The 26047-nt window shown below is 37.2% G+C and overlaps 1 protein-coding gene across 1 annotated transcript; it reads right to left on the minus strand.

Annotated features, from left to right (window-relative positions):
• On the minus strand, window positions 1-26047 carry LOC149834656 (uncharacterized). The gene is made up of 4 exons (XM_090010236.1): window positions 25835-26047; window positions 24250-24320; window positions 23611-23694; window positions 1-233 (listed from the first exon to the last, which is right to left on the minus strand). Exons 1-4 carry the CDS (start codon window positions 25968-25970, stop codon window positions 210-212), a joined length of 315 nt encoding a protein of 104 aa, XP_089866362.1. The 5' UTR covers window positions 25971-26047; the 3' UTR covers window positions 1-209.

Consider the following 26047-nt stretch of genomic DNA (forward strand, 5'->3'; position numbering starts at 1 on the left):
TTTAGTAATTGAGTCTTTACTCCAGTTCAAATGTCATGCATAACAAACAGAGCTCTAAACTTTAACATCCATAACGAAAGTCAGGAAAAAGCTTGAACTTTCCAAAACTGGAATGTTCCACAACCAAGATATTCTCTTCTAGATGCCGTGCCAGGGCAGATTTTTATTCGCAAAGGCTGAAGGAAATCTGTAAGCCAGCTCCAAGCAATCTAGTGGATCCCTTCAGCTACTTTCTGCAAAGAGCATCAAAGAAGCTAGTTAAAAACGGTCAAACTTTTTAAATGAGGACAGCCAAGGCTTCAAAGCTCTGAAATGAAATCCGATAAAGTGCACAAATAGACAGAAAAATGAATGATAAAGCCTTAATATGTTTAAGTGCACTTATAAAAAATGCAAAATTATCCAAACCAAAGCACTTAACCATGTTTCAGGAAAAGTTTCAAGTCCAACTAAATATCAATAGCTGAACCAGAAACAGCATAACAGAATGATAGATTTCTTGTTCAAGATATAACATGATTGAACCCATAACCAAGAGGATATGACAGTTTACAAATTGCCCAAGAATCTCAAGTCCAACCAAGTATCAGTAGCTAAACCAGAAACAGCAGAACAGAATGTTAACTTTCTTTTTCAAGATATGACTTGATTGAACCCATGACCAAGAGGAAATGACAACGCTTACCACTGCAACAACTGTAAATTGCCCAGGAGTTTTTTAGTGCTTGTAAGCATTGGTGGCCAGCAATTCATGGGGCTTAGAGGAAACTCAAGATGCTCCTCAACCGGCAATTATCAGGGACCCCTTAGCAAAAACCTGGAACTGAATGACTTCTAAAATAAAAAAAGCAGATACTTCCCATGAAGTGATGATTAATGTCAAAGTGGTCAGCCGGTATGTGATTTATTCCATGCATTCACGTTTATTAAGTATACTATGCTTACTGAGGGCAACTGTCTCTTGCCCTGGAGCTCAAAGTCAAGGGTTTAATGAATATTATGGATGAATTGCTATGTCAATTCAGTCCCATGACAGACTTTGCCTCCATTCAGTGCACTCCCTTAGTAAAATTATGGGGCCAACCAAAACAGTTCAAGATCATTATATTTGAATTAAAAAATGGTTTTTATTTAATTTAGAAGAAAACAATAATGTAACATTATATTAAAAAGTGATGCTAGCAATGGGGGAGGGGGGGGAGGCTCCGCTTGTCTGGCAGGAGCAGTTAATGCAAGTCACTTTGGGATGTTGCAGGTTTGAACCCTAAATGGTATGGTTGTATAACTGGTAGGGGTCTGCCTAACCCCTGCTTTCTCTGTTGAAAAAAAAGTGCTGCTGCCTGATCCAGAACGGAGATGGGCGTCTTCATGGTGGTCAACCACAAAAGATTCATCATACACATGCTCTTGCAACATTAATTACGTTATTTGCACAGATGGGAATCAATCTGATTTTCATATGTATCTGGCTCGTCAAACAGGTGATTACCATTGAATGATGCTTTATTTAACCATAATATTTACAACCATGCTACCAGGACTTCAAATTCAAAGTGGAGATCATGAGTATTCATATGTATCTGGCAGCATCACCGATGTCACTGATATTTTGAAAATATTGCGATATTATCAGCAATTTCAGGTCAGCTGATAATCTTGACAAAATATCATGATATTTCAAAATATATTCAGCAATATAAATATTGCAATAGTTTTGCAAGATCTTTCAAAACCTTTATATATATATATATATATATATATATATATATATATATATATATATATATATATATATATATATATATATATATATATATATATATATATATATATTAAGCCAATTTTTGTATTTTAAAAATTTTCAAAGTTATTTTCTTATATTTTTTCAAGAAACATGATACAAAACCTATTATTTCTTATCTTTCTCATTATTTTTATACTTTTTAAATTTTAAAACTCCCTAGAATTTTTCAAGGAAAACCATGTATTGAAAATCTCTACAAGAAAAAGGTCACCAAAAAAATCACCTTAAACGATGCAGGTGACTATGATATCTGGCTTGTTAAGCTGGTGATTGTTGCAGAATCATGCATGGTTGCCCATGGTGTTTTTAACAAGGCATACAGAAAACCAATTTTGAAGCGGAGATTATGCACATACAGTGTAGCATCTACAAGTGTGCGAATCAATTCTATCCCCATCATGCCTCTCTTTTTCCTTTGGTAAAAGTTATTATGTTATATTACAATTATATGAAAAAGTAGATAATAATGAAAATGTGTTCAGAGTGGGATCACGCCTAAAATTCATCACCCGCCATATCACAGCTATCTCAAACAAGAAACACTACACTCATCCAGATAACGTTGCTATTGCACCATAGAGGAAAGAGCAGAAGTGGTCCCTTCTACAGCCCTTGCAGCTAACAGTGGTCTCTTATGTTACACCCTTTGATTCCATAAAACTCCCCAGATGCCAATGACGATTATCAAGAATAAGGAGATTGCCAAACAGGAAAAATCCTGCTATACCGTGGGAAATTCACTCTCTAGGGCCAAATCAGACAACCAGATACAGGATGCATTTTTTTTCATAAGGAAAGGTGCTGCGGGTAGGCCCACTTCCATTTATTGGGCTATATACAGGATGGTACAAAAATACAAAATTTCAAAATTTCAAAATTGTGGCATTCCGGCACCACATCCCACTCTGGAGGCATGTCCCCCCAGATTTTCCGCTCCCCTGTATTAATATGGACAAACAGGAATAGACAAACTGACACCACAGGTTTAGAGTAGAGAATGGTGGTCAGGTTTAGATCTTGATTGATCCGACAATAAGCAGAATCAAATTGTCTTCTACGTAAGGCCAGAGCTTTAAGCCATCTTCTACTAGGCAGACTCGACCAACTTAGTTATAGGCATTGGTCTTCACTCTCCACCATCCCTAAAATAGCCTCGAGGACAGCAAGTTCAGGGATTAGGCGATCTGTAGGCCCCTGTGTGACCCCAGCTACCAAAAATCTCCCTCCATCACCCCTTAGTCCAGAAGAGACGTGTCCCTTGTTCCCAATTACAGAGGATGCCAATTGAATGTCCAGGTCCCCTCTATCAAGCGCAGCCCATGGGCCAGGGATGATACCAAAAATTGCCAAACCTTAACAGATGGAAGGATGTCTGGTGGCCACTCAAATTTGGTAAACATCTGCCAGAATGCCGTCCATATTTTGTTTCTCATTTTCCGGATGGATAGGACATTATATCATGGGCTATTTGTTTCCTCTTTCAACACCCATTTGTCTCCAAATCTCTGCCCAAACCACCACTCCAGTTCAACTTGCAACTCACCGCTAGGAGTGTGCCTTGTAAGAAATTGCCACAGCTGAAGGAGGAGGAAGAAGAGAGAGAGAGAGAGAAGCTCAAAAACGGCACTCACTTCTTGAGATGGCATACCCTAATCCTTTATTATGAAACAAATAATACAATAGGTTTAAAATACATGAAAATAACTAAAATGCCATTACATAAAGAAACATGACTAATAAGGATAAGATGCACGGATCTGGATCCGATCCAGATCCGATGACGTCAAAACATATTTTATCACCCTCCCTCAAGTTGTGCATGGTCATGGACCATGGGCAGCTTGTTCTTTAAGAACCAAAATTGATGCTTTGTTAGGCCTTTGGTGAACAAATTTGCAACTTGGCTTTTTGTACGAATGTGTCGAGGCTCAATCTCTTTGTCTTCAACCTTCTGTCTGATTAAATATTGATCTATCTCAGTATGCTTTGTACAACCATGTTGTATAGGATTATAAGCAATGTTAATAGCACTCTGATTATCACACAACAAAAAATGATTGTGAAATTCCTTCTCCAAGATCTGCAAGAAGATGTCTAACCCATGTAGCTTCAGCTGTCCCAGCTGCCATAGACCTATATTCAACTTCAGTATTGGACCTAACAATGGCTCTTTGTTTTCTGCTACTCCATGACACCAAATTTTTTTCAATAAATATACAATATTCAGAAACAGATCGCCTTTCATCCGGATCCCCAACCCAATCCGCATCAGTATAAGTGATGATCTCATGTTCCTTATTGTTAATCCAATTTCTTTGATAAAGAAAACCGTCACCAATAGTTCCTTTCAAAAATCTTAGAATTCTTTTTACGACTTCAACATGACAAGTTCTTGGTGAAAAAGGTGAAAAAGGATCTGACCCGATCCACGTCGATCCATGGATTGTGTACAGCCATGTAATGTACCTAGATTGTCAGGTCTGGATACACTAGACCCGGATCCATACATATCCATACTTTTGTATTGTAACACACCTAGACTGTCGGGTCTGGATACACCAGACCCGGATCCATATCTTTGTGTTGTAACATTATAAAAGCATTGTTTAGGTCATGATTTCAATATAGAAATCGTGACAGCCAAAGTTTTTGGTTTTTTCTTCGTCTCTCTCTCTCTCTTCCTCTCTCTCTTTTCTCTATACAGGTGAAAAACTTACATGGTATCAGAGCATAGATCGGTCTAAGGCTGAAAAGGATTCCGGCAAGAGCGACATTCAGAAAATCGAGGTCTTTCGTTCCTCTCTCAAGTTCGGAAAATCGAGGTTTTTCGTTCCCCTCTCCCTTTTCTTCTGTTCCTCTCCATTTCCTCCCCTCTTTGCTCATTCGTCCCCTCTTTCTGAAATCTCCTGTGTACCCACACCTCACGTGGGTTTCATTTCTTTGTGAAACCGTGATCCACGTGAACCCCTATTCACGTGGGTTTCATATTTGGTAAATCTGCAATTCACGTGCACCCTATTTACATGAACACAAACATTCATGTGCACCCTATTTACATGAACACAGACTGTGGGTGACTGTATTTCACGTTAATTGATTCACGTGAAACACTGAATCTTTCCTTAATTTTTTTTTCTTGACCTTCCTTTACCCAATCTCCTCTAAGTCTGTCTTTGCATATTCGAATACCTTTTTTTTATGATTCTTTACTACTATGCTGTGAAACTTATTTCTTGATTACCCATTTCTATTCTTGTCAAAAAGGGGATATATTTAACGTGTGAAGGCATTCTTCATCACGTCAATCTCAGTTTCTGCACTGTATAGAAAAGGTTTAGAAACTGAGTTCCCTGAATCCGACAGTCTGCGATTCTCTATCCTTTAAAAAAAAAGGAAAGCGGGCTGAACTTTTTGTGAACACTCTGGTTGACATTCTTGTTGATTTTCATTCTCAAATGGACCATTATCTCTCTCAATCAAATCTTTCTTCAAGTTTTCTCAACCAACTCGTTTCTGAAAAGTTGAATACCTCAAATTTCTTGATTTGGAAGAGACAAATTATTCCTATTATAAGGAGTCAAGGTCTCTTAGGTCACCTGGATGGAACCACTCTCGTTCCACCAGAATTTGTCCCGAGAGAAGAGAAATATTATCAAGGGGCGAGTTCGATCGTGTATGTCAAAAATGTAGAATTTCTCAATTGGGAAAGGAAAGATCAATCAGTTGTTGCATACATCACCTCAACCCTGTCTCAAGAAGTTCTAGTTGCCATTCCGGACAATTGTACAGCGCTACAACTCTGGGAGCGACTGGTTCATACGTATTCGCAGGTTTCTCAAGCAATGATGGTTTTCATAAAAAGGGAATTTCAGTTGTTAAGAAAAGATTTCATGACCATCATGGAATATTTGAACAAGATAAAGACCATCACAGATCAGCTTGCAGTTATAAGATGTGTCGTAAGCGACAATGACATGGTGCAACAAACTCTGAGTGGATTGGGATCTGACTACAATATGATAGTCCCTTCACTATTGTGCCTTTCTGATCTTCCTTCCTTCGATGCGTTACGAGCGAAATTGATTCAGTATGAAATGACTCTGAAGGGATTCTCTGAAGAAACTCACATTCACACAGATTCTCAAGAAGTTTTTGCCACATGAGTGACTTATGGTAGAGGACGAGGACGAGGAGGACAAGGGCGAAGTGGACACGGAGGGCGTGGTCTGCTCCCCACTCCAAATATGTCTGCTCATGCGCAGGGATCAAGATCCATCCTCACTTGCTTCTTTTGTAACAAAAAGGGGCATATCAAGGCGAATTATTGGCATAATCCAGAGAATAAAGAAAAGGGTCCACAGACAGAAACGAAAAGAAAGTTCACAAATACCAGAGATAGTGGAGAGATCAAAGATCTGCTAATATCTGTCTTGTCAGAGTTGAAATTGAAGCAGAGTGATGAAGGCACTTGGTTTGTCGACTCAGGAGCAGCGACTCATGTGACAGGTGATGCAGGTAAGATTTCTAATCCTATTCCTTATTTTGAAAAAAGTAAGATTGTCATTGGAGATGGATCCCACCATCCTGTTTCTCATGTTGGAAAAACTGTCATTCCCATGTCACATTCCACTCTTACTTTTTCTGACGTTCTTCATGCTCCTGACATTAAGAAAAACATTGTCTCTGTCTCCAAGCTTATTGATGATAATAATGCTTCAGTTGAATTTACTCCCTTCTCTGTGCAGGTCAAGGACCTACGCACGAGGGAAACATTCGCTGAAGGAAAAAGATGAGGCAATATGTATGTCTTTGAAGAAGCTCCATGTCATGTTGTCCGCCCTGCTCATCTGAATTTGAAGCCTTCGTTAGAGTCGTGTTCATCCTCTTCTGCCAGTGTTTTTAGTATCTCTGAATGTAATAAGCCATTGTGGGAGTCATTTTATTGAAAAACTTGTCTCTAATCATCTTATTCCAAAAGAAAGTCTCAATGGGAATGAGAGCAGTCATAAGTGTTCCAGTTGTCTTTTATGTAAGAGTCATGTATTGCCTTTCCATTCCATTAATAAGAGAGCTTCAAAACCTTTTGAGATTATTTATTCTGATGTATGGGGACCCGCCCCAATTGTTTCTGGATCTGGGAGCAGATACTATCTAATCTTTGTTGATAGTTATTCTCGATACACTTGGATGTATTTCATAAAGAATAAGTCGGAAGTCTTCTCTTTGTTTCAAAATTTTCTTTCCTTGGTCAAAAATCAATTTTCTGAGTCCATTCAATTTTTCCAATGTGATGGAGGTGGGGAATTCTCATCCCGTGATTTTGTTTCTTTTCTTCGAAATAATGGAATAGGAAGAAGGGTGTCATGCCCCCACACTCCTCAACAAAATGGGATTGTTGAACGAAAACATAGACATATCGTTGAAAGTGTCATGAGTATGCTGCATGACAGTAATCTTCCTATCAACCTATGTACAGAAGCCTTTCATTCTGCCGTGCATGTGATAAATAGATTGCCCATGGTTTTTCTGGAAAATAAGTCTCCTTATCATTGTCTTTTTTGAGCTCATCCTAGTTATCATGATTTGTGTGTCTTTGGTTGTGTTTGCTATATGCATATTGATCAGTCTCTGAGAAACAAGTTTTAGGACAAAGCCCAGAAATGTAAGTTTGTGGGATATGCAGATGACTACAAAGGATATAGGTGTTATGATCCCACCAACAAACGTATCAGAATCTCAAGAAATGTTGTCTTTGATGAACAAAATTTTGATGACGGAGCTTATGCAACGAATATGTCAACTGAAGTTTACTATCCTTGGTTGAGTTCAGAACTTTTTGTTGACTCCAATGAAGCATGCTCCTCAGATTGCGTGCAGCAAGAAGAAGGGAGTTTTAAAGACATTGGGATGTCGGGATCACAAAATGCAGAAGAAGTATCGGGCAAATACAAAGGCATTGTCTATTCTAGACAGAGACCGACAGCATCAAGCCATTCAGATCATGTATCAGTCGGCAATCCGACTCCTCATACTCTTGAGGTCAGAAAATCAAACCGCATACGACATCCCATTGACAGGTAGGTTAGCTATAACAACTTCTCATTGGATCTTCAACTCTTCTTAACTGCTCTCAATAAGGAAGATGAGCCCATCATGTACTACCAGGCAGCCACTTCTACCAAGTGGGCAGAAGCCATGAATGATGAAATACAAGCCTTGCATGAATGTGGAACCTGGGAAGTTGTTCCCAGACCACCTGACAAAAATGTTGTCGGATGTAAATGGTCTACAAAATAAAGTACAAGCCAGATGGAACCATTGAACGATACAAGGCAAGGCTTGTGGCAAAAGGATTCACTCAAAAAGCAGAGCAAGACTATGATGAGACCTTCAGTCCGGTTGTAAGAATGAGAACAATTCGAATTATTATTTCTCTGGTTGTTGAACATGGATGGAAGTTGAGTCAGCTTGATGTGAAAAATGCATTCTTGCATGGGGACTTAAAGGAGGAAGTATACATGAAGCAACTCCCTGGGTATCAAGAACAAAATTGTAAAACTCATGTGTGCAGGTTAAAAAGAGCTATATATCGTCTGAAGCAAGTATCTCGCTCATGGTTTGATAGCTTCTCGCTAGAGATTAAGAAACATGGATTTTCACGTTCCATGCTGGACCACTCATTATTTATTTTTAGAAGTCAGACTGTGAGCACTCTGTTATTAATTTATGTCTATGATATTTTCATCACAGGAAACTCTGCGACCCACATCCAAGAAGTAAAAGACTTACTAGGTCAGAGGTTCAAAATGAAAGATCTTAGAGTTCTACATTATTTCCTTGGTGTAGAAATTGATAACCAGGCTCATGGCTTGACACTCACTCAGCACAAGTACACCGTAGACGTTCTCAGCAAAGCAGGCATGCAAGACTGCAAACCTCTGGGAACTCCGAGTGTGCTTCATCAAAAACTTAGCGCTCAGGATGGAGATCTGTGTGATGATCCTACCAGGTATCGAAGCATAATAGGAATGTTACAGCACCTCACATTCACCAGACCTGATATTGTTTATTCAGTCAATCAAGTGTCTCAATTTATGCATGCGCCACGTACTGGACATATGGAAGCGGTCAAGAGGATCCTTAGATATCTGAAAGGGACTATTGGGGATGGATTGATATATTCACCACAGTCATATGGCAAAGATGAGCACGAACTCACTGTATATTGTGATGCAGACTGGGCAAGAGATCTTGATAAACGAAGATCTACATCAGGATATTGCGTCTTTATTGAAAAAAATTTAGTCTCTTGGAGCAGTAGAAATCAAAAGGCCATCGCTAGATCAAGTACTAAGGCTGAGTATAGATCTATGGCTACTGCTACTGCCGAAGCCACATGGATCAGGCATCTACTAACTGAAGTAGGAGAAAAGATCTCCCACACTACCTTGCTATGTGACAACCAAAGTGCTATCAACATGTCATTCAATCCAGTACATCACAATCGTGCTAAGCACATTGAGATCGACCAACACTTTGTGAGACAGAAGGTTGAAGAAAAAGAGATTGAGCCTGAGTTCGTCAATACTGAAAGACAAGTTGCAGATCTATTTACCAAAGGGTTAACAAAGGATCGTTTTTGGATGCTTAAAGGCAAGTTGTTCATGGTACAAAACCATGATCAACTTAGGGGGGGTGAAAAAGGTGAAAAAGGATCCGACCCGATCCACGTCGTTCCATGGATTGTGTACAACCATGTAACGTACCTAGACTGCCAGGTCTGGATACACCAGACCCGGATCCATACATATTCATACTTCTGTATTGTAACACACCTAGACTGTCGGGTCTGGATACACCAGACCCGGATCCATATCTTTGTATTGTAACATTATAAAAGCACTGTTTAGGTCACGATTTCAATATAGAAATCATGACAGCCAAAGTTTTTGGTTCCTTCTTCGTCTCTCTCTCTCTCTTCCTCTCTCTTTTCTCTATACAGGTGAAAAACTTATACTTGGTTCATGCATGAATTGAAAAAGTTGATTAACATGATATATGATGTCAGGCCTGGTAAAAGTGAGATACTGAAGCATTCCAATGATACTCCGATATTTGGTCGGATCATGATATAAGTCTCCATCATTAGAACTCAGTTTTTTATACAGAATACAAGGTGTGCTTAGGGGCTTATAATCAGACATGCCTGCGTTGCTCAAAAGATCAAGAGTATATTTATGTTGAGTAACGGTTAAAACATCATCTCTTCTATCCACCTCAACTCTGATAAAATACCTTAAGTCATCAATATCTTTCATTTTGAAATTTTGCATCAATAATTCTTTCATAATCTGTATATGACTGTTAGAACTGCCTGTAAAAATTATGTCATCTACATATATAAGTAATAAAGTAGTGACATCTTTATCCTTGAAAATGAAGAGAGAATGATCAAGAGAGCATCTGCGAAAACCATAGTTTTGAATTTTGAGAGAAAAAACTCCCAAACCAAGAACAAGAGGCTTGCTTCAATCCATAAAGAACGCTTTTCAGTTTACAAACATAATCCTTGAGTTCTCCTTCAGCATATCCAGGACGTTGCTCCATGAAAATTTCTTCCTTCAAATCTCCATGTAAGAAGGCATTTTTAACATCAAGTTGGCTTAATTGCCAACCATAATCAACAGCCAGAGATATAACAACCCGTATTGTTCTCATCTTAACAACAGAACTGAAAGTTTCATCATAGTCTTGCCCATATCCTTGTGTGAAATCGCGTGCCACAAGTCTTGTTTTATATCTTTTAATACATCCATCAGGTTTATACTTAATCTTATAAACCCATTTACACCAAACAATATTTTTCTTCTCAGGTTTAGGAACAATTTTTCAAATTTGACATTCAAGAAGAGCTTTCATTTTCTCATTCATAGCCTTTGTCCATTTATGCAATTTAATGGCTTGATGAAAGTTAATAGGTTCATCATGCTTCTCTACTGGAGACATGAATAACTGAAAATCCATGGAAAATCATCATAGCTGACCCATCTTTGAATAGGATGACGTATCCATTTTGATCTTCTTAAAGAAGGTTGACTCATATCCTGCTCAACATTGTTCACGACATTATCGCTTGCCCTTCTGACATAAACTTGACCAGCAAATCTCTGAAATTCTCTAGGCATTTCATTTTCAGAAGGTTCGAGATATTGTTCATTTGAATTTAATTTTTTACAAAATGACTGACAAAATCTCTTTTCACTCTCAAACAATTCAGCACTTAACCAGGGATCATAAACTTCAACATTTTGAGATGAGTTCTGCTCTTAAACTAATGATATACTCTCAAAATTATGTTCATCAAAAACAACATTTCTGGAAATCTTGATACGCTTGGTTACCGGATCATAACATCTGTATCCCTTATAATCAACTGCATATCCAACAAACTTGCACTTCACAGCTTTATCCTGAAATTTATTCCTTAGAGATTTGTCAATATGAACATAACAAACACAACCAAAAGCGTGCAAGTTATTATAATCAGGATGCTTTCCAAGAAGGGTAAAATATGGGGACTTGTCTTCTAAAATTCTCATGGGCAGACGATTAATCACATGTACTGCAGTATGAAAGGCTTATGTCCAAAGATTAATAGAAATGTTACTATCATGAAGCATACTCATCGCACTTTCAACGATATGTCGATGTTTCCTTTCAGCCACTCCATTCTGTTGAAGAGTGTGTGGACAGGACACACGCCTACTTATCCCATTATTTCAAAGAAAATCAAGAAAGTCATTTGAAGAATATTCACCTCCACCATCACATTGGAAATGCACAACATTGGAAGAGAAATGATTCTTAACAAGGGCACAAAAATCTTGAAACAATCTAAAAACTTCGGACTTGTGTTTCATGAAATATATCCAGGTGAAATGAGAATAATTATCAATGAATAAAACATAATATTGACTTCCAGATGAAGAACATACAGGAGCTGGCCCCCATACATCAGAATACACAATTTTAAAAACTTTTGAGGCTCTTTCATTAATCAGATTAAAAGGAAGAACATGACTCTTACATAACTGGCAACTTGAACATTTTTCAACATCTAGGACAGAATGTAAACAGGACTCTGAAATCAAATTTTCTAACACAAGTTTCTTAATGAAACCATGATTACAATGACCCAACCGACTGTGCCACAAAATTGGCTTATTACATAGAGAAAAACTAAAAATATCTCTATGACAAGACTTGAGACTTTGAGATGTCAGCTTTAAAAGAGAGGACTTCAAGGTAGAAGAAGAATGAGAAGTTGGATCCTCCTTGAAGATATACATGTTTTTTCATTGCTCCTCTTCTGCAAATGTCTCCTTCGTTTGAAGATCCTTAACATACACAGAAGAGGAAGTAAATTGGATAGAAGAATTTGTATCATCAACAAGTTTAGATACAGAAACAATAATATTTTTAATATTAGGAGCAAAAAGAGCATTGGAAAGATTAAGAGAGGTACTAGGCAAAGGAATTTGTGCACTTCCAACATGAGAAATGTGATGATGTGTTCCATCTTCTGTGGCTATACTACCACTTCCGAAATAAGGAGATAAATTTGAGAGCTTACCAGCATTTCCTGTGACATGAGTTGCCGCTCCAGAATCCACGTACCATTCACCCTGAGATAAAGCCGCCAACAAAAGTTGTTGCATATTTCCAGAAGATCTTTGTCCATCAGCTTCTCTTTTATTTCCTAATTTATTATTCTTTTCTTTGTTTTGAGCGTTAAACCAACAATCAGCTTTCACATGTCATTTCTTATTACACTGAAAACACGTAGACAATCTTTTCTAATTCCCTGCATTGAAAAATCCTGGTGTACTCGGAGTAGGAAGAATACCATGACCTCCTTGACCTCAACGACCACGACCTCTACCACTATGAAAACTATTACCTCCACGCCCAAAACTGTGAGATATATCTTATGCTAAGACACTATGAGAATCTATATATTCACTGCCTTCTGTCAAGTGTTTTATACTCATTTCATATTGAAGAAGTTTAGCTTGAAGATCCTCAAAGTTGGGGAGCACAAGTAGAACGGATAAAGAAGTAGAGAGAACATGATATTCTGGACCCAGTCCATTGAGAGTTTGCTGCACTTTTTCCTTGTCAGAGACAGCACTTCAAACAATAGCAAGTTGATATGTAACTGATTTCACTTTGTTTAAAAATGCCATGACAGACATAGAACCCTTTTTAAGAGTTTGAAACTCCCTTTTTAGGAATAAAACTCTTGCCTCTGAAATCTGAGAATAGGTTTGCGTAAGCCTATTCCATAATTGACTAGCAGTACAATCATCTGGAATTGAAATCAATACTTCCTGAGACAGGGTGGAAGTAATATATGCAACCAATGCCTAATCGCGCTTCATCCATATGAATTCAGGATTTGAAACATAGGTAATCGGAGCATCTCCTTTATCATCCTTTGATTCCTGTGGAATGAATTGTGGTAGAACTGGAATTGATCCATCCGGATGCCCAAACAGATCTTGGCTCCTTATGAAAGGAACAATTTGTCTCTTCCAGGTCAAAAAATTTAAATGATTAAGTTTTTCAGAGACAAACTGACTCAAAAAGTTCGAAGAGGCCAGCATATGAAGAGGAATCCATTTAAAATAGATAAAAGGATAAAAGAAGAAAGCCAAGGAAAGAAAAGAATAGATTTCAGTCAAGAGCAAATATGCAGCAGCACAACAAAAGGATTAAGTAAGATGCAAGATATAATATAAAATGTCCCCCATTTTTTTTAAATAGGGCACTATTCCGGACTCGGTCTGATTCCTACAACAGGCCAGCAAAACTCAATATAATGCTGCTATTATGCATATGCCGATTGAAAATATATGAAGCAATGGAGAGAAATATCGGAACCAAAAAGAAATATCAAGAATAAAACAAGATTCTAGAAAAATGAAATCTGAAAAATAACGAGAACAGAAACTTTTCCCCCCTTTTTTTTAGGTTAGGAATAATGGAACTAGAGTTCAGATGGGATATTCGAAAGCAAACAACCTCTATTTTAACGTTAAATACACTTTTTTTTTTAGGATTGACGTCAAATATAAGAATGCAATATTGGATGAATAAACAAGGAATAATCTGCTGTCAGTAAAGGAAAACTGGCAGTAAAGAGAAAGAGAAGAAAGACAACAGATTAGAAGAGAGAAAAAGAGAAAAAAGGTTTTTGACCGGAAGAAAACAATATTCGATCTAAAAGGGCATACCCTTTGGAACAAAACCGAAGTCCCGCTCTGCTACCATGTAAGAAATCGCCACAATTAACATTCAGCTGAAGGAGGAGGAGGAAGGAGAGAGAGATAGAGAGATGCTAAAAAATGGCAGCCACTTCTTGAGATGGCATACCCTAATCCTTTATTATGAAACAAATAATACAATAGGTTTAAAATAAATGAAAATAACTAAAATGCCATTACATAAAGAAACATGTCTAATAAGGATAAGACGCACGGATCTGGATCCTATCCAGATCCGATAATGTCAAAACATATTTTATCATGCCTTACTCTGAACCTACTGCATATGAATTGTCACGTTGGCCACCCTAAGGCAAGTCACGAATAGATGATGGGCATTTTCTTCATCCTGCTCACATATGTAACAACGATTAGGGAACACTAGGCCCATCTTCCTAAACCTTGGCATGGGTGGGTAATTTGTCCTCACATCTCAAGAATGCCACCCATGCTGCACGAGGAATGCTTATGGGACACCAGACGTATTTCCTCCATCCCTCATTAGGTGACTTCTAGTGCACCTCCTCCCAAAGGAGACTCCTCGATACCACTGTAGAAGGATTACCTTTCCACATACACATCCTTACCTATAATGTCCCAATAAGTTTGACAGACTCATCAGGGAATCCATCAAGGCCTGGAGCTCTGCCCCCATCCAAATGAAATACTGCATATTTGATCTCCTCTTCCGTTATAGGTTTGAGGAGTCTTACATTCTCTTCGTCAGTCACTTTAGAACCCTCTTTCATTAAAGTAAATAGATTGCCAATCACCTAATCCTTTTGAAAAGAACTCTAAACAGCTTCTAGATGCAACCTATGTCGCATAGGTGCGGGTGAGGGTACGGGTGCGGATGCGGTGATGCGGCACTTTAAAAAAACTTGGGTGCGGGGAGGTTATATATATAATTTTTAACAGTTTTAAGTTAACACTATGTGTATTTGTGTGCATTTATGTATTTATATATATAATATAGATAAAAAATGGACTTGATTAGGGTTAACTGAATCTACTTTTGGATAGAAATGGACCTCAGTGTGGTTGACTTCACCTAACACAAAGGAAGTTGTGTCCAAGTGTCGTACGGGTGCGACACGGGTGTGGTGCCCTGTTAGAAGAGTCCGTGTGACAAAGGATGTGACCAAAGTCTTCAATTTACCTACCTTCTTGTTTGATTCTATAGAGGTTATTCCAACTGTTTCGCCCTTGCACAATTGCGTGGAAAACTTTGATGTTGGAGTTGTTAAGTTGTACATATAAGTATACATGTTTAGATATATATACTTATATATGTGTATGTACATACATATATATACATATAAATATGTATACATATATTTTTAAATGGCTGTAATAGGTAATATCCATTAGGGGTATTTTGCCATTTTACATTTATGTAATAGGTTGTGCCCATTAGGGGCACATCAGTCATTTTGTATTTTCTTTATTTTTTCCTTTTTCTGTAATTCCCTTTTAATGTAAGGGATTTATGGTCAAATGATCATAAAGTCATTGAGAATCCCCAACGGCTATAAATAGCTCCCAACGACTATTTGGGGCTCCCTTGGACCCTTTTGAGATGTATATAAAGGGACATCTTGTCCCTATTTTTGTTAATGTTTTTCTAAGCATTCTAACTCAATAAAGATCTATTATTTTTTATGTTTTGTGTTCTTTTGTGTATGTCCATTTGTGGCTCTTGTGATCTTATGTATTTGCCATTGATTGGCTTGTGTAATGTCCCTTTGTGGACTTGTGCTTGTGCACTCTCTTTTGATCATTGTATGCCCTTGGTGGCCCTTTTTGTATTCTTCTTGCTTTCATTACATGGTATTAGAGCTAAGATATGACCATCTTGGTATTTAGCTTTTAATGATGGATTCGGGATTCTTTGATCGTGGAGATAAGGGAATCTTAATCCGGTAAGTATTTTAAAATCTTTGTTTATTTTTTCTTTTGTTGTCTATCTCATACATTTTGCATGAGAAAGAATTTTTTTATGGATTTTAAAAGAAAATTATTAAAAAATGTTTGTTTGTTGTTCCTTCGAAATTTTTTTGAAATATTCTTTGTTTTTTCTGGGTTGACCATAAGCGCATGATTGATCTCTTTGGAATGTCTTTATGTTGTTTTTTTCAAAATTTATTGTGTTCTTTGACTTAGTTGAACTCATATTGGTGTTGTTTTTTCAATCCCGCTAAATAGTTTAAAATGATTTGAAGTATCTTTTTTAATTTTATATAATGGTTTTATGTGTTACTCACATGCATGATCTTATGAGATCTTGCTTAACTTGTGCTTGAATTTTCTTTGACATGCTCTTATGTGAAACCTAGATACTTTATGTATTTGAGAAGTATTAAGATTATATGTGGTTGGTTCATAGTTCTTGTTATTTTTTGTAAATTTGAGTTTGTATACATGATTTTGTCCTATTGATATATGATCTTTGTGCACTTGAGATTGTCTTATATTTTACATACACATTAATAAATGAGTTTGTTTATTAGTGCATAAGGTTTTAAGCATGTTTTCTTCTTGCATGACTTATTCTTTATGGGAAATATGCACTCATGTGGAATTTATACTCTTCTACGAGGTTTATGAGTGTATTTTAATGTGTTTTTTAAATATTATTAAAAATATTTATTTTATTGTGTGCTCTTTTGTTGACTCTTTAGTGGCCCTTATGATTGTGCCCATTTGTGCCCCTTGGGAGGTATTTATGACCTAAGTAGTTTTGTGAGTACATGTATCGCACTTGAATGATTTGTGCCCTACATGCTTAGCGTATCGTAATCATTAATAAAATATTCATTTTTGAAAAGGGTTTTGTGAGGTCTCTCTTTAGTGATCTTAGTGACATTTGTGTCTTGTGATTATGTTATTTCTTGGACTCGTAGCTCTTGAAGTGAACATTATCTCACATGTTTTTACATCGTGTTGTCTCACATGGAGATTTAAGTATTATGCTTCTTGCATGTTTTAGACATCAATAAAATATTATTTTTATATATAGTGAGAGCTCTCTTGTGTGTGCCCTTTGTGGGTTTTGTGAGTGTGCCCTTTGTGGCCCTCTTTTGTGTTTGACCATGTATTCATTGGTGGACATTCTTGTTGGTATTCGCAGGCCATCCCGTGTGCTAAAATCTCTTTCCAATGAGGAGTGTTAAGTTGTACATATAAGTATATATGTTTAGCTATATATACTTATATATGTGCATGAATATATATATATATATTTTAAATTGTTATAATAGGTAATACTCATTAGGGGTATTTTTGTCATTTCGCCCATTAGTGGCACATCAGTCTTTTTGTATTTTTTTTTGTAATTCTCTTTTAATATAAGGGATTTATGGTCACAATAAAGTCGTTGGGACCTCCCAATGACTATTTGGGGCTCCCTTGGCCCTTTTTGAGATGTATATAAAGGGACACCTTGTCCCTATTTTTGTTAATGTTTTTCTAAGCATTCTAACTCAATAAAGATCTTTTTAATGTTTTGTGTTCTTTTATGTATGCCCATTGGTGGCTCTTGATCTTATGTATTTGTCATTGATTGGCTTGTTTAATGTCCCTTTGTGGACTTGTGCTTGTGCACTCTCTTTTGATCATTGTATGCCCTTGATTACTCTTTTGTATTCCTCTTGCTTTCATTACAGGAGTCACCCTCCCGCACCCAAGAGATTCTGGCCTTTTGCTGCCAGATTATCGCTTCTTTGATTAAAGCCTCTGTAAGGGCAGTTCTAACTTCTTTTTCCTAGTCTGCCTTGTCTGCTGGGCCCTGATCCAAATCAGATTGAATCCTTTCCAGTTGATGGGTTAGTGCAGCACCTTTCTGGCAGACATTCCCAAAACATAACTTATTCCACCTCTTCACATAATACTTCACTTTTTCTAATCTCTGAATAGCTCTCAACTTCGGGCCCCCTAGGTAGTTGATAGCCCAGCTTAAGGAAACTACCTGCCTGCAGCCCTCATCTGAACTCCATACTTTTAGGAATCTGAAATAGAATGCATGTTGTGGTTGTGGTTGTGGTTGTGGTTGTGGTTGTGGTTGTGGTTGTGGTTGTTGTCGCGGTGGGAAATGTAACCAAGAGCATAAGGGCAATGTGGTCAGAGACTCAGAGGTCATTCAGGGGAAAACTCAGAGTGATAGAATTAAACCAGCACCTTGAGTTTCACGGTTAACAAACGCCAAATCCAGCTTGGAAAGGTTTAGATCTAATCTTCTCCTGTTGTTAGACCAGGTGTACCTAGAATTAGGCTCCTCCATCTCGGTTAAACCACATTCGGAGATGAACTCATGGAATGACAGGTACATCCCAAAACTCGGAGGATTCTTTGACTTGTTGAATGGGAAAAGAACCAAGTTGAAATCTACTATGGCGAAACAAAGTAAATTAACCTCTTGGATTGCTAATGAAAGCCCCCTAAAGGCCAGTCGTCTGCATCTATATTTAGGGTCCAGATAGACCCCCACCACTACAAACTCAAATTTAGGAGCAGGGCTCCAGAAAGTGACTACCAACCAGCAGTAGTTACAATGAAAGAATCTCATCTTAACTAGACTCTCATCCTACAGACAAATAATTCTCCCAATACTGAAGGCCTCGTTTAAGTTGGATATTGTCCCATAGGACCCAATTTTCCTTTGGAAGCTTCTCATCCGCCTTCTTGTTATCATAGAATCCAACACAAAAGTAATAGCAGGGTTATGCCTGCTTAATAAATCTTGGTCTCGTTTGGCTGCCTTCCTTATCAACCCTCGTATGTTCCATGATCCATCCCATGATCTTCATGCGGAAGGAACTCGAGGCCAGTCTGCAGAAAGCTCTTCCATAAGGGAGTTCTAGTCATTTTCTTTGTTGTTGTACTCATGGAGCTGGGGTGGGGGGTGGGGGGTGGGCATCCTCCCCTATAGATTTGATAATCACCTTGTCGTAGTCTTTGGTTTTCTCCATAGTCCATACCCACTCTCTGCATAGCCAGATCCTTATCCCTAGAATGATAAGAATGATCTGAGTTAATCTCTATAAGGATTGGCTCTTTTTTTTTCCTTTTCTCCTCCCAGATAGAGATTCTTACCTTTCTACCTTTCTTCACGTGACTTGAATCCCCACTAGAATCATGTTTTAGATTGTTGCAGGCAATCATCAAGCTAGCTGGCTCCACCAAAAATTACCGGCTCCCACATGCTGAGAAAATAAGAGCCAAAGCCCCTGTTACGTCCATCCAGTGTTGTGAAAAGCGTTGAGGCGTAGCGAGGCGCTCCACCAAAAACCGAGGCGAGGCGTAAAGCGTAAGCCTCAAAAAAATTTTTTGAAAACTTTTAAAAATTATAAAAAAATATCTAAAAATACAAATAAATAAAGAAATGCTTTATTGATGAAATAACAACCAATAAGAAATAGAAAATCTCAAATAAGTATTAAAAAATATGAGATTAACATATAAAAGTAACTAAAAACTGATTATATAAAAAAATATATGAGATTAACCAAAAAAAGTTGAAATATACTAAGAAACTTATTACATAACTGAAATAACTGAAAAATATATGAGATTAACCTACAAAAGTTAAAATATATGAGATTATTCTAAAAAATATGAGATTAACATATGAAAGTAACTAAAAAAATGATTACATAACTGGAAAATATATGAAATTAACCAATAAAAGAAAAAATATACTAAGAAACCGTTTACATAACTGGAAAATATATGAGATTAACCAACAAAAGTTAAAATATATGAGATTATTCTAAAAAATATGAGATTAACATATAAAAGTAACTGAAAAACTGATTACATAACTGGAAAATATATGAGATTAACCAACAAAAGTGAAAATATACTAAGAAACTGATTACATTACTGAAATAACTGGAAAATATATGAGACTAACCTACAAAAGTTAAAATATATGAGATTATTCTAAAAAATATGAGATTAACATATAAAAGTAACTAAAAACTGATTACATAACCGGAAAATATATGAGATTAACCAACAAAAGTTAAAATATACTAAGAAACTGATTACATAACTGAAATAACTGGAAAATATATGAGATTAACCTACAAAAGTTAAATTATTTGAGATTATTCTAAAAAATATGAGATTAACATATAAAAGTAACTGAAAAATATATGAAATTAACCAACAAAAGTTAAAATATATTAAGAAACTAATTACATGACTGAAATAACTGAAAAATATACGAGATTAACCAACAAAAGTTAAAATATATGAGATTATTCTAAAAAATATGAGATTAACATATAAAAGTAACTAAAAAACTGATTACATAACTGAAAAATATATGAAATTAACCAACAAAAGTTAAAATATATTAAGAAACTAATTACATGACTGAAATAACTGAAAAATATACGAGATTAACCAACAAAAGTTAAAATATAGTAATATACTAAGAAACTTATTACATAACTGAAATAACTGGAAATATATGAGATTAACCTACAAAAATCTTTTTTATTATGTCTCAGAAGTCTTGTTGTAAAAAAAAATATTTATTTTTTTTGCACCTTGAGGCACAGAGGGCCGCGCCTCAAGGCGAGGCGCGCCTTTTGCGCCTCAAGGCGCATTTTTTATAACACTGCGTCCATCTCTAATGCCCTATCAAGAAGCAAAGGAGTGCCACAGGGAGTAATTGATGTGACCGAAGACCCTTGAGGTCAGTGAAACCTGAACATTGCCATGAAGCTTGCACAGTCACTATGGCTTGCCTTGGGGACTCTTTTTCCCCCTACTACTGCTACTGGTCTCCACCCTGACTATCACAGTCGCTGGAGAATACACCACTAGTATCCCTCTTGCAACTTCATGAACACCCTCTTTCAGAGTGCCCTTCAATTCAATATTCATTTTGGTGATGATCGGCTCGCCAGAAGATTGAGCCTGAGCCCCCCACCCTTTGGCCTTTTCAGTCAGAACCAACCCTCCACATTGGAGCCTTTCCTACAGTCGAGGATGCCTCTCTTCTCTCCTCAGTGTCTGTTGAAGCCTGTTGTAGTTTCTAAATGTTAGCTAGGGCCTTGAACCACCTTATTAGATTTAGGCGTCTTTCGATTAGGTCTCATGGTAACATTTACCAATGTCCATCCATTAGCCGGAGGATGACTGGTACCCACCGACTCCTTCAAATCCTTAGAAACATCTTTTCTAGCAGCGCACGAGATCTTTGAGTGGGCAATAGACCCGCAGTCTCTACAGAACCATATTTTGCTCTTATATACCACTTCTTGAGAAAAGATTTTACCTCTTTCCATTTCTATTTTAATAGATGGAACCATAATGAACCCTAGAGGAACTTCCAAACAAACACGGGCAAAGGTTATCCATTCAAGTGACCTTGTGAACGAATCAACCTCTATGAGGGATCCTTTCAGGTATTCTGCTACCATTTTCAAAAAACTCTTGGTTCCAAAAATCTGCAGGTAGATTTCACAACTTGATCCAGAGAGGAATCAATCGGGTTTCTTCCAGTTTATATTCCATACCTAGGTGCCACTGTTTCGTTAGAAGTGTCAGCCCCACCACTTTTCATGCTCTACGCTTCATAATCAGCTTTAAATCTTCCTTCTTACTGACTGATGAGGAATAAATTAATAATCCCCTGTGTAAGAGAACCTAAGAGGTTCCACCAAAATCCAGAGAAGCTTGAGTCACTCAAAACTAAATCGATACTCAGTATATTTTGTATTTCCTTCCCCTGAAAGGCCTGCTATCACCATCCATTAGAACAGTGACTTGATTTGGGGGTACCTAGCAAAGGGCACATAGATCCTTGGAGGTGATTCCTTCGCAACCACCCTCATGGGGGAAGCATTTCTACTTGTATACCCTTTCCCACTTTGCTCCCCAAGACCCCTGACCAGTGGTGGTTTTTGGATGTTCCCCTTGATGCAGAGGGCCCAGACTATTACTCATGTAATGGCAAGAGATGTTTATTCACACCTTCATATGTGATTTTATCCCATCGTTGGCATTGTGAGTATGCTCTTGTTCTAGTCATTGATACACTTATTTTGAGTATCATTATATGCTGACAAAAGATGTTTATTTACACCCTTGTGTGTGAGTTTAGCTTATCATTGGCATTGTGATTATGCTCTTGTTTAGTCTTTGATACACTTGTTTTGAGTGTCATTATATATAGACAAGAGATGTTTTCAATGTGGTGAGTTATGTGTAGTTTGTTTTCATTATAAGTTCTCTTACCTTTTGTGTTTCCTCTTATTATGCCTTTTATATAAGTGTCGTTTTATGTAGACAAAAAAAATGTATTCACAGTTTGTGTGTTTTAAGCCTATTAGTGGCATTATGATTATACTTTTGATCTAGTGGCATTATGATTATATTTAGACAAGAAATGTTTATTCACACCTTCGTGTATAATTTTAGCTCATCGTTGGCATTGTGATTATGCTCTTGTTCTAGTCGTTGATACACTTGTTTTGAGTGTCATTATATGTTGAAAAAAGATGTTTATTCATACCTTTGTGTGTGATTTTAGTCTTTGATACACTTGTTTTGAGTGTCATTATACGTAGGCAAGAGATGTTTTTAATGTGGTGAGTTATGTTAGCTGTGTTTTTGTTCTAGTCGCTGATACACTTGAATTTTGAGGTTTGGAAGTCTAGTGAGGTGATTGCTTGTAGCGGTCGAACTATTGTTGAAATTTGCAAGTATCATTCCCTTTGTTATGCAAGATTTTTTAGAATCTCTTCATGAAATTTCAAAATGTTTTCTACTTGTGTTTCCTTATAGGGAAAAATGTTTATTGATAAAAAATGCATGGATTTTGCATGCTTGTGATGTTTAATAAAAATCTTATTCTTTATATTGTGAGCCTTCTTGTGTGTGCCCCTTTGTGGGTGTTGAGAGTGTGTTCCTTATGAAAACACTTGTGCCTCCTCCGTCAAGACTGTGTTTTCCAAACACATGATGCATTTACTTTGAAGATTCTCCACTCACAATAAGAATGCAAGCACACACATATATGCACATAAAAATACATAGCAGGTCAAAATCTGCTTCACCTGGCATATTCTCGTGGTCTAGGAACAAAAATCCATGTTTAGAATGCTTTTACTCTGCATTGTGCTCCACCAGGTAGAAACGTTGTGCTGCTAGGCAAAACGGTGGATGTATCTACCTGAATGATTCTTGATTCTTTATGACTGACCCACTAAATGCAACATAAGACAACATGTGCAAGCTTAAATGTTGAACTCTCAGTAGCTACTTAAATAACACAAACACATGATTTTGGTGTCATGTCTATTTTTGACAATTAACTTCTGCAAATACAGTTGGAATTATGCTGTAAGATTCAAACAGACTCTGACACTGTGTTGTAACAAATTATTGCACATTTGTTACACCTAATTAATAATGCTGGTAATTTACAAGATAAGAAAGGGTGGCACAAGATTTGAAAATGCATACCTCTTCCTTCTTTTTTCCTCCAGAGAATGTATTATAACCTCCAAATATTAGCAAAGCCCATCCAGTCAATGACACAATCACAAACTGCAAAAGAAAAATCCCACAATTTAGTGTTCTATCTGCAAATACAACAATTCTTCCAAGTATAGGATGTCTTATGCGAGAAACCACTGAGCAGATAACAGGAAGAAAGGAAGCCCAAAATGTGTAGAACTAAAGAAATTGAGGATGTGGAATATTGATGGTTAACTATTTTCTCACAACCAATTGGATCAGTTTAGGATCATTAAATGATATCTTTCAAAGGAACTGAAGTTTAGATTGCAAAAATAATTGATTTTCTCAAACAACAGATTTGTACAAAGACCAGGTCCAAATCTCTACGCCAAGTTTACATGTGTTTTAAATGCATGCACCACGCTATGATGTATACATGTCACAATTTTACCTGTGATGCCTTATAATCAAAGTCCCTGTTAATGCTGAAAATATTGGAGAGAAATAGAACTGTTCTATTTGATGTTGGTAGAAACTTTAGAAAGAGCACTTAGTTTTAGGTCATAGATTAAGGAAACAGGTTTGAACTGACAAAAAATTTTAGGAATGCAAAACTTCAATTGAACTTGAAACACCACTCACATGCTCTTCCTTCCATTTAGATGGACTCAGTGGATCCTGCCAACAGTTGACCTTAGGTGGTCCATGATGATCTGTCAGGAGTATATCAAAATGAAAAAAAGAAAACTGGATCAACAATTTAACCAAGCTTGCTAACTTCATGCTTCGGAGAAATGGGAAGATACAACCAATAACTGACATAATGCAAAGATAGATAAATGCAATAGCTACCACATTCAAAAGAACAACAATGTTATTGTACCAAACCATCATGAGATCAGACTTATGGGGAAAGACACCCGTCTGATTTATCTTCCCAAGATCAGAATCAGATCCTAAGGCACCATTTAGGACCTTTATTTTTACTGTCTATATTGGCACAATAAAGCAATATTCCAATCTTTCCCAAGAATAAGATACAACGCAAGTAGACTCCCGTGAAAGTGTTCCAAATGCTGAAATTTTAATTTATCAAAATCAGAAAAAATATTACACACAAAAATCAGCACTACACTAGTAATGCTGAACAGAGAACGACATTCATCCAAATTAGCCATCTTCATGGCACTTGACCTATCTCGATCAGTTAAAATAATGCGCAAATATCAGGCTCCAAGCTGAATCAAACCCCTCCTCGAATGCTGATTCTCACTTCCTGCCCATCCACTCAATTTTTCATGCAATGTACCCTTCTCACATGAATGGATATGAGGACAGGAATGGAGAGATGCCCTCACACCGTCATTTCTAGTCTAGCGCCGGCTCAACAAGAATCGGACTTCTGCAAGGAAGAGAATGCCAGTCTATGCTAAAAGATTTTCTTACTTTGTTCTACAAACTCGATCATTTTCATCATTCCCTTACAATCTCAGAGTCAGTTCTTGCTATGGAAACAATTCCTCAAGTCTATGGTTACGATCGATCTCATTAATTTGGTTCCTAACTAACTTTTCGTCAGCAATTCTTGAACGAACAATGATCCTGACCCAGAATGAAAAACAAAGGAAGGGGGAACGAGGACTAAAAATACAAGAACTATTTACATTTTCAAATGCGAAATTGGCTCACTTGGATCAATTCATGAATTCTTCAGGATTGATAAATTCATTCGAGAAATACTTCAGTTTTTAGATACCATTCAATTAAAAATTGATCTCTATGCTCTTTCAATCAATGATTCGATCATCCGTGGGAAACAATCAAAAGGCCCTAGATCCCCAATTCAAGAACATCCTCACGAAAAACGATCAAAAACATTGTTCGATTGCCCGATTCAATTGAAACCTGAATTAACGAAAAAAAAAAAACAAATTGAACGGAGTAAACGTCTATACAATACTTCATCAGCCGATCGATTATCAAAACCACAACTACACAATATCAACCAAAAAAGGGGAAGAAAAATAACTCCTTGCTTTTGTTTCAATTTTAAGCATAAAAATATATAATAAACTCGATGCTCAATTAAAAGGGGGAAGAAAACGGGAAGAAAATACGAAGCCTAATCAGCAACACTATCGACACCATCAAAAAACGAAGATGGGGGATGAGTCAATGATACAGAAGCACTAGGAGAAACACAGGAAGAGAGAAGAGGGGGAAATACCGCCACCACCGGCCAAGCCGCGCCGATGAAGAAGCCTAGCAGCTTGAGCTCCCGACGCGTGCGATTGGGAAGCCGACAGTCTGAGGGCGTCGGCTAAGGAGATGGCTCGGCGCGCCGCCGCAGCCCATGCAGCCATTCTCCGGGATTGTGGATTCTAGAGAGAGAGAGAGAGTTAGTCTGACAAGTCTAACCTCCAAATCGAAGGGAGAAAAC

Source organism: Nuphar pumila, chromosome 6 (genome assembly GCF_984573655.1).
Source record: "Nuphar pumila chromosome 6, dmNupPumi1.hap1.1, whole genome shotgun sequence".
Taxonomy (NCBI): domain Eukaryota; kingdom Viridiplantae; phylum Streptophyta; class Magnoliopsida; order Nymphaeales; family Nymphaeaceae; genus Nuphar; species Nuphar pumila.

Excerpts from the sequence above, each read along its gene's own strand:
- LOC149834656 (XM_090010236.1), bottom strand. The coding sequence starts at position 25,970 with ATGGCTGCATGGGCTGCGGCGGCGCGCCGAGCCATCTCCTTAGCCGAC. Across the intron at positions 23,695-24,249 it reads CTAAATGGAAGGAAGAGCAT|TTTGTGATTGTGTCATTGAC; the intron begins GTGAGTGGTGTT and ends TTTCTTTTGCAG. Across the intron at positions 234-23,610 it reads GAGGAAAAAAGAAGGAAGAG|AAAGTAGCTGAAGGGATCCA; the intron begins GTATGCATTTTC and ends TGCTCTTTGCAG.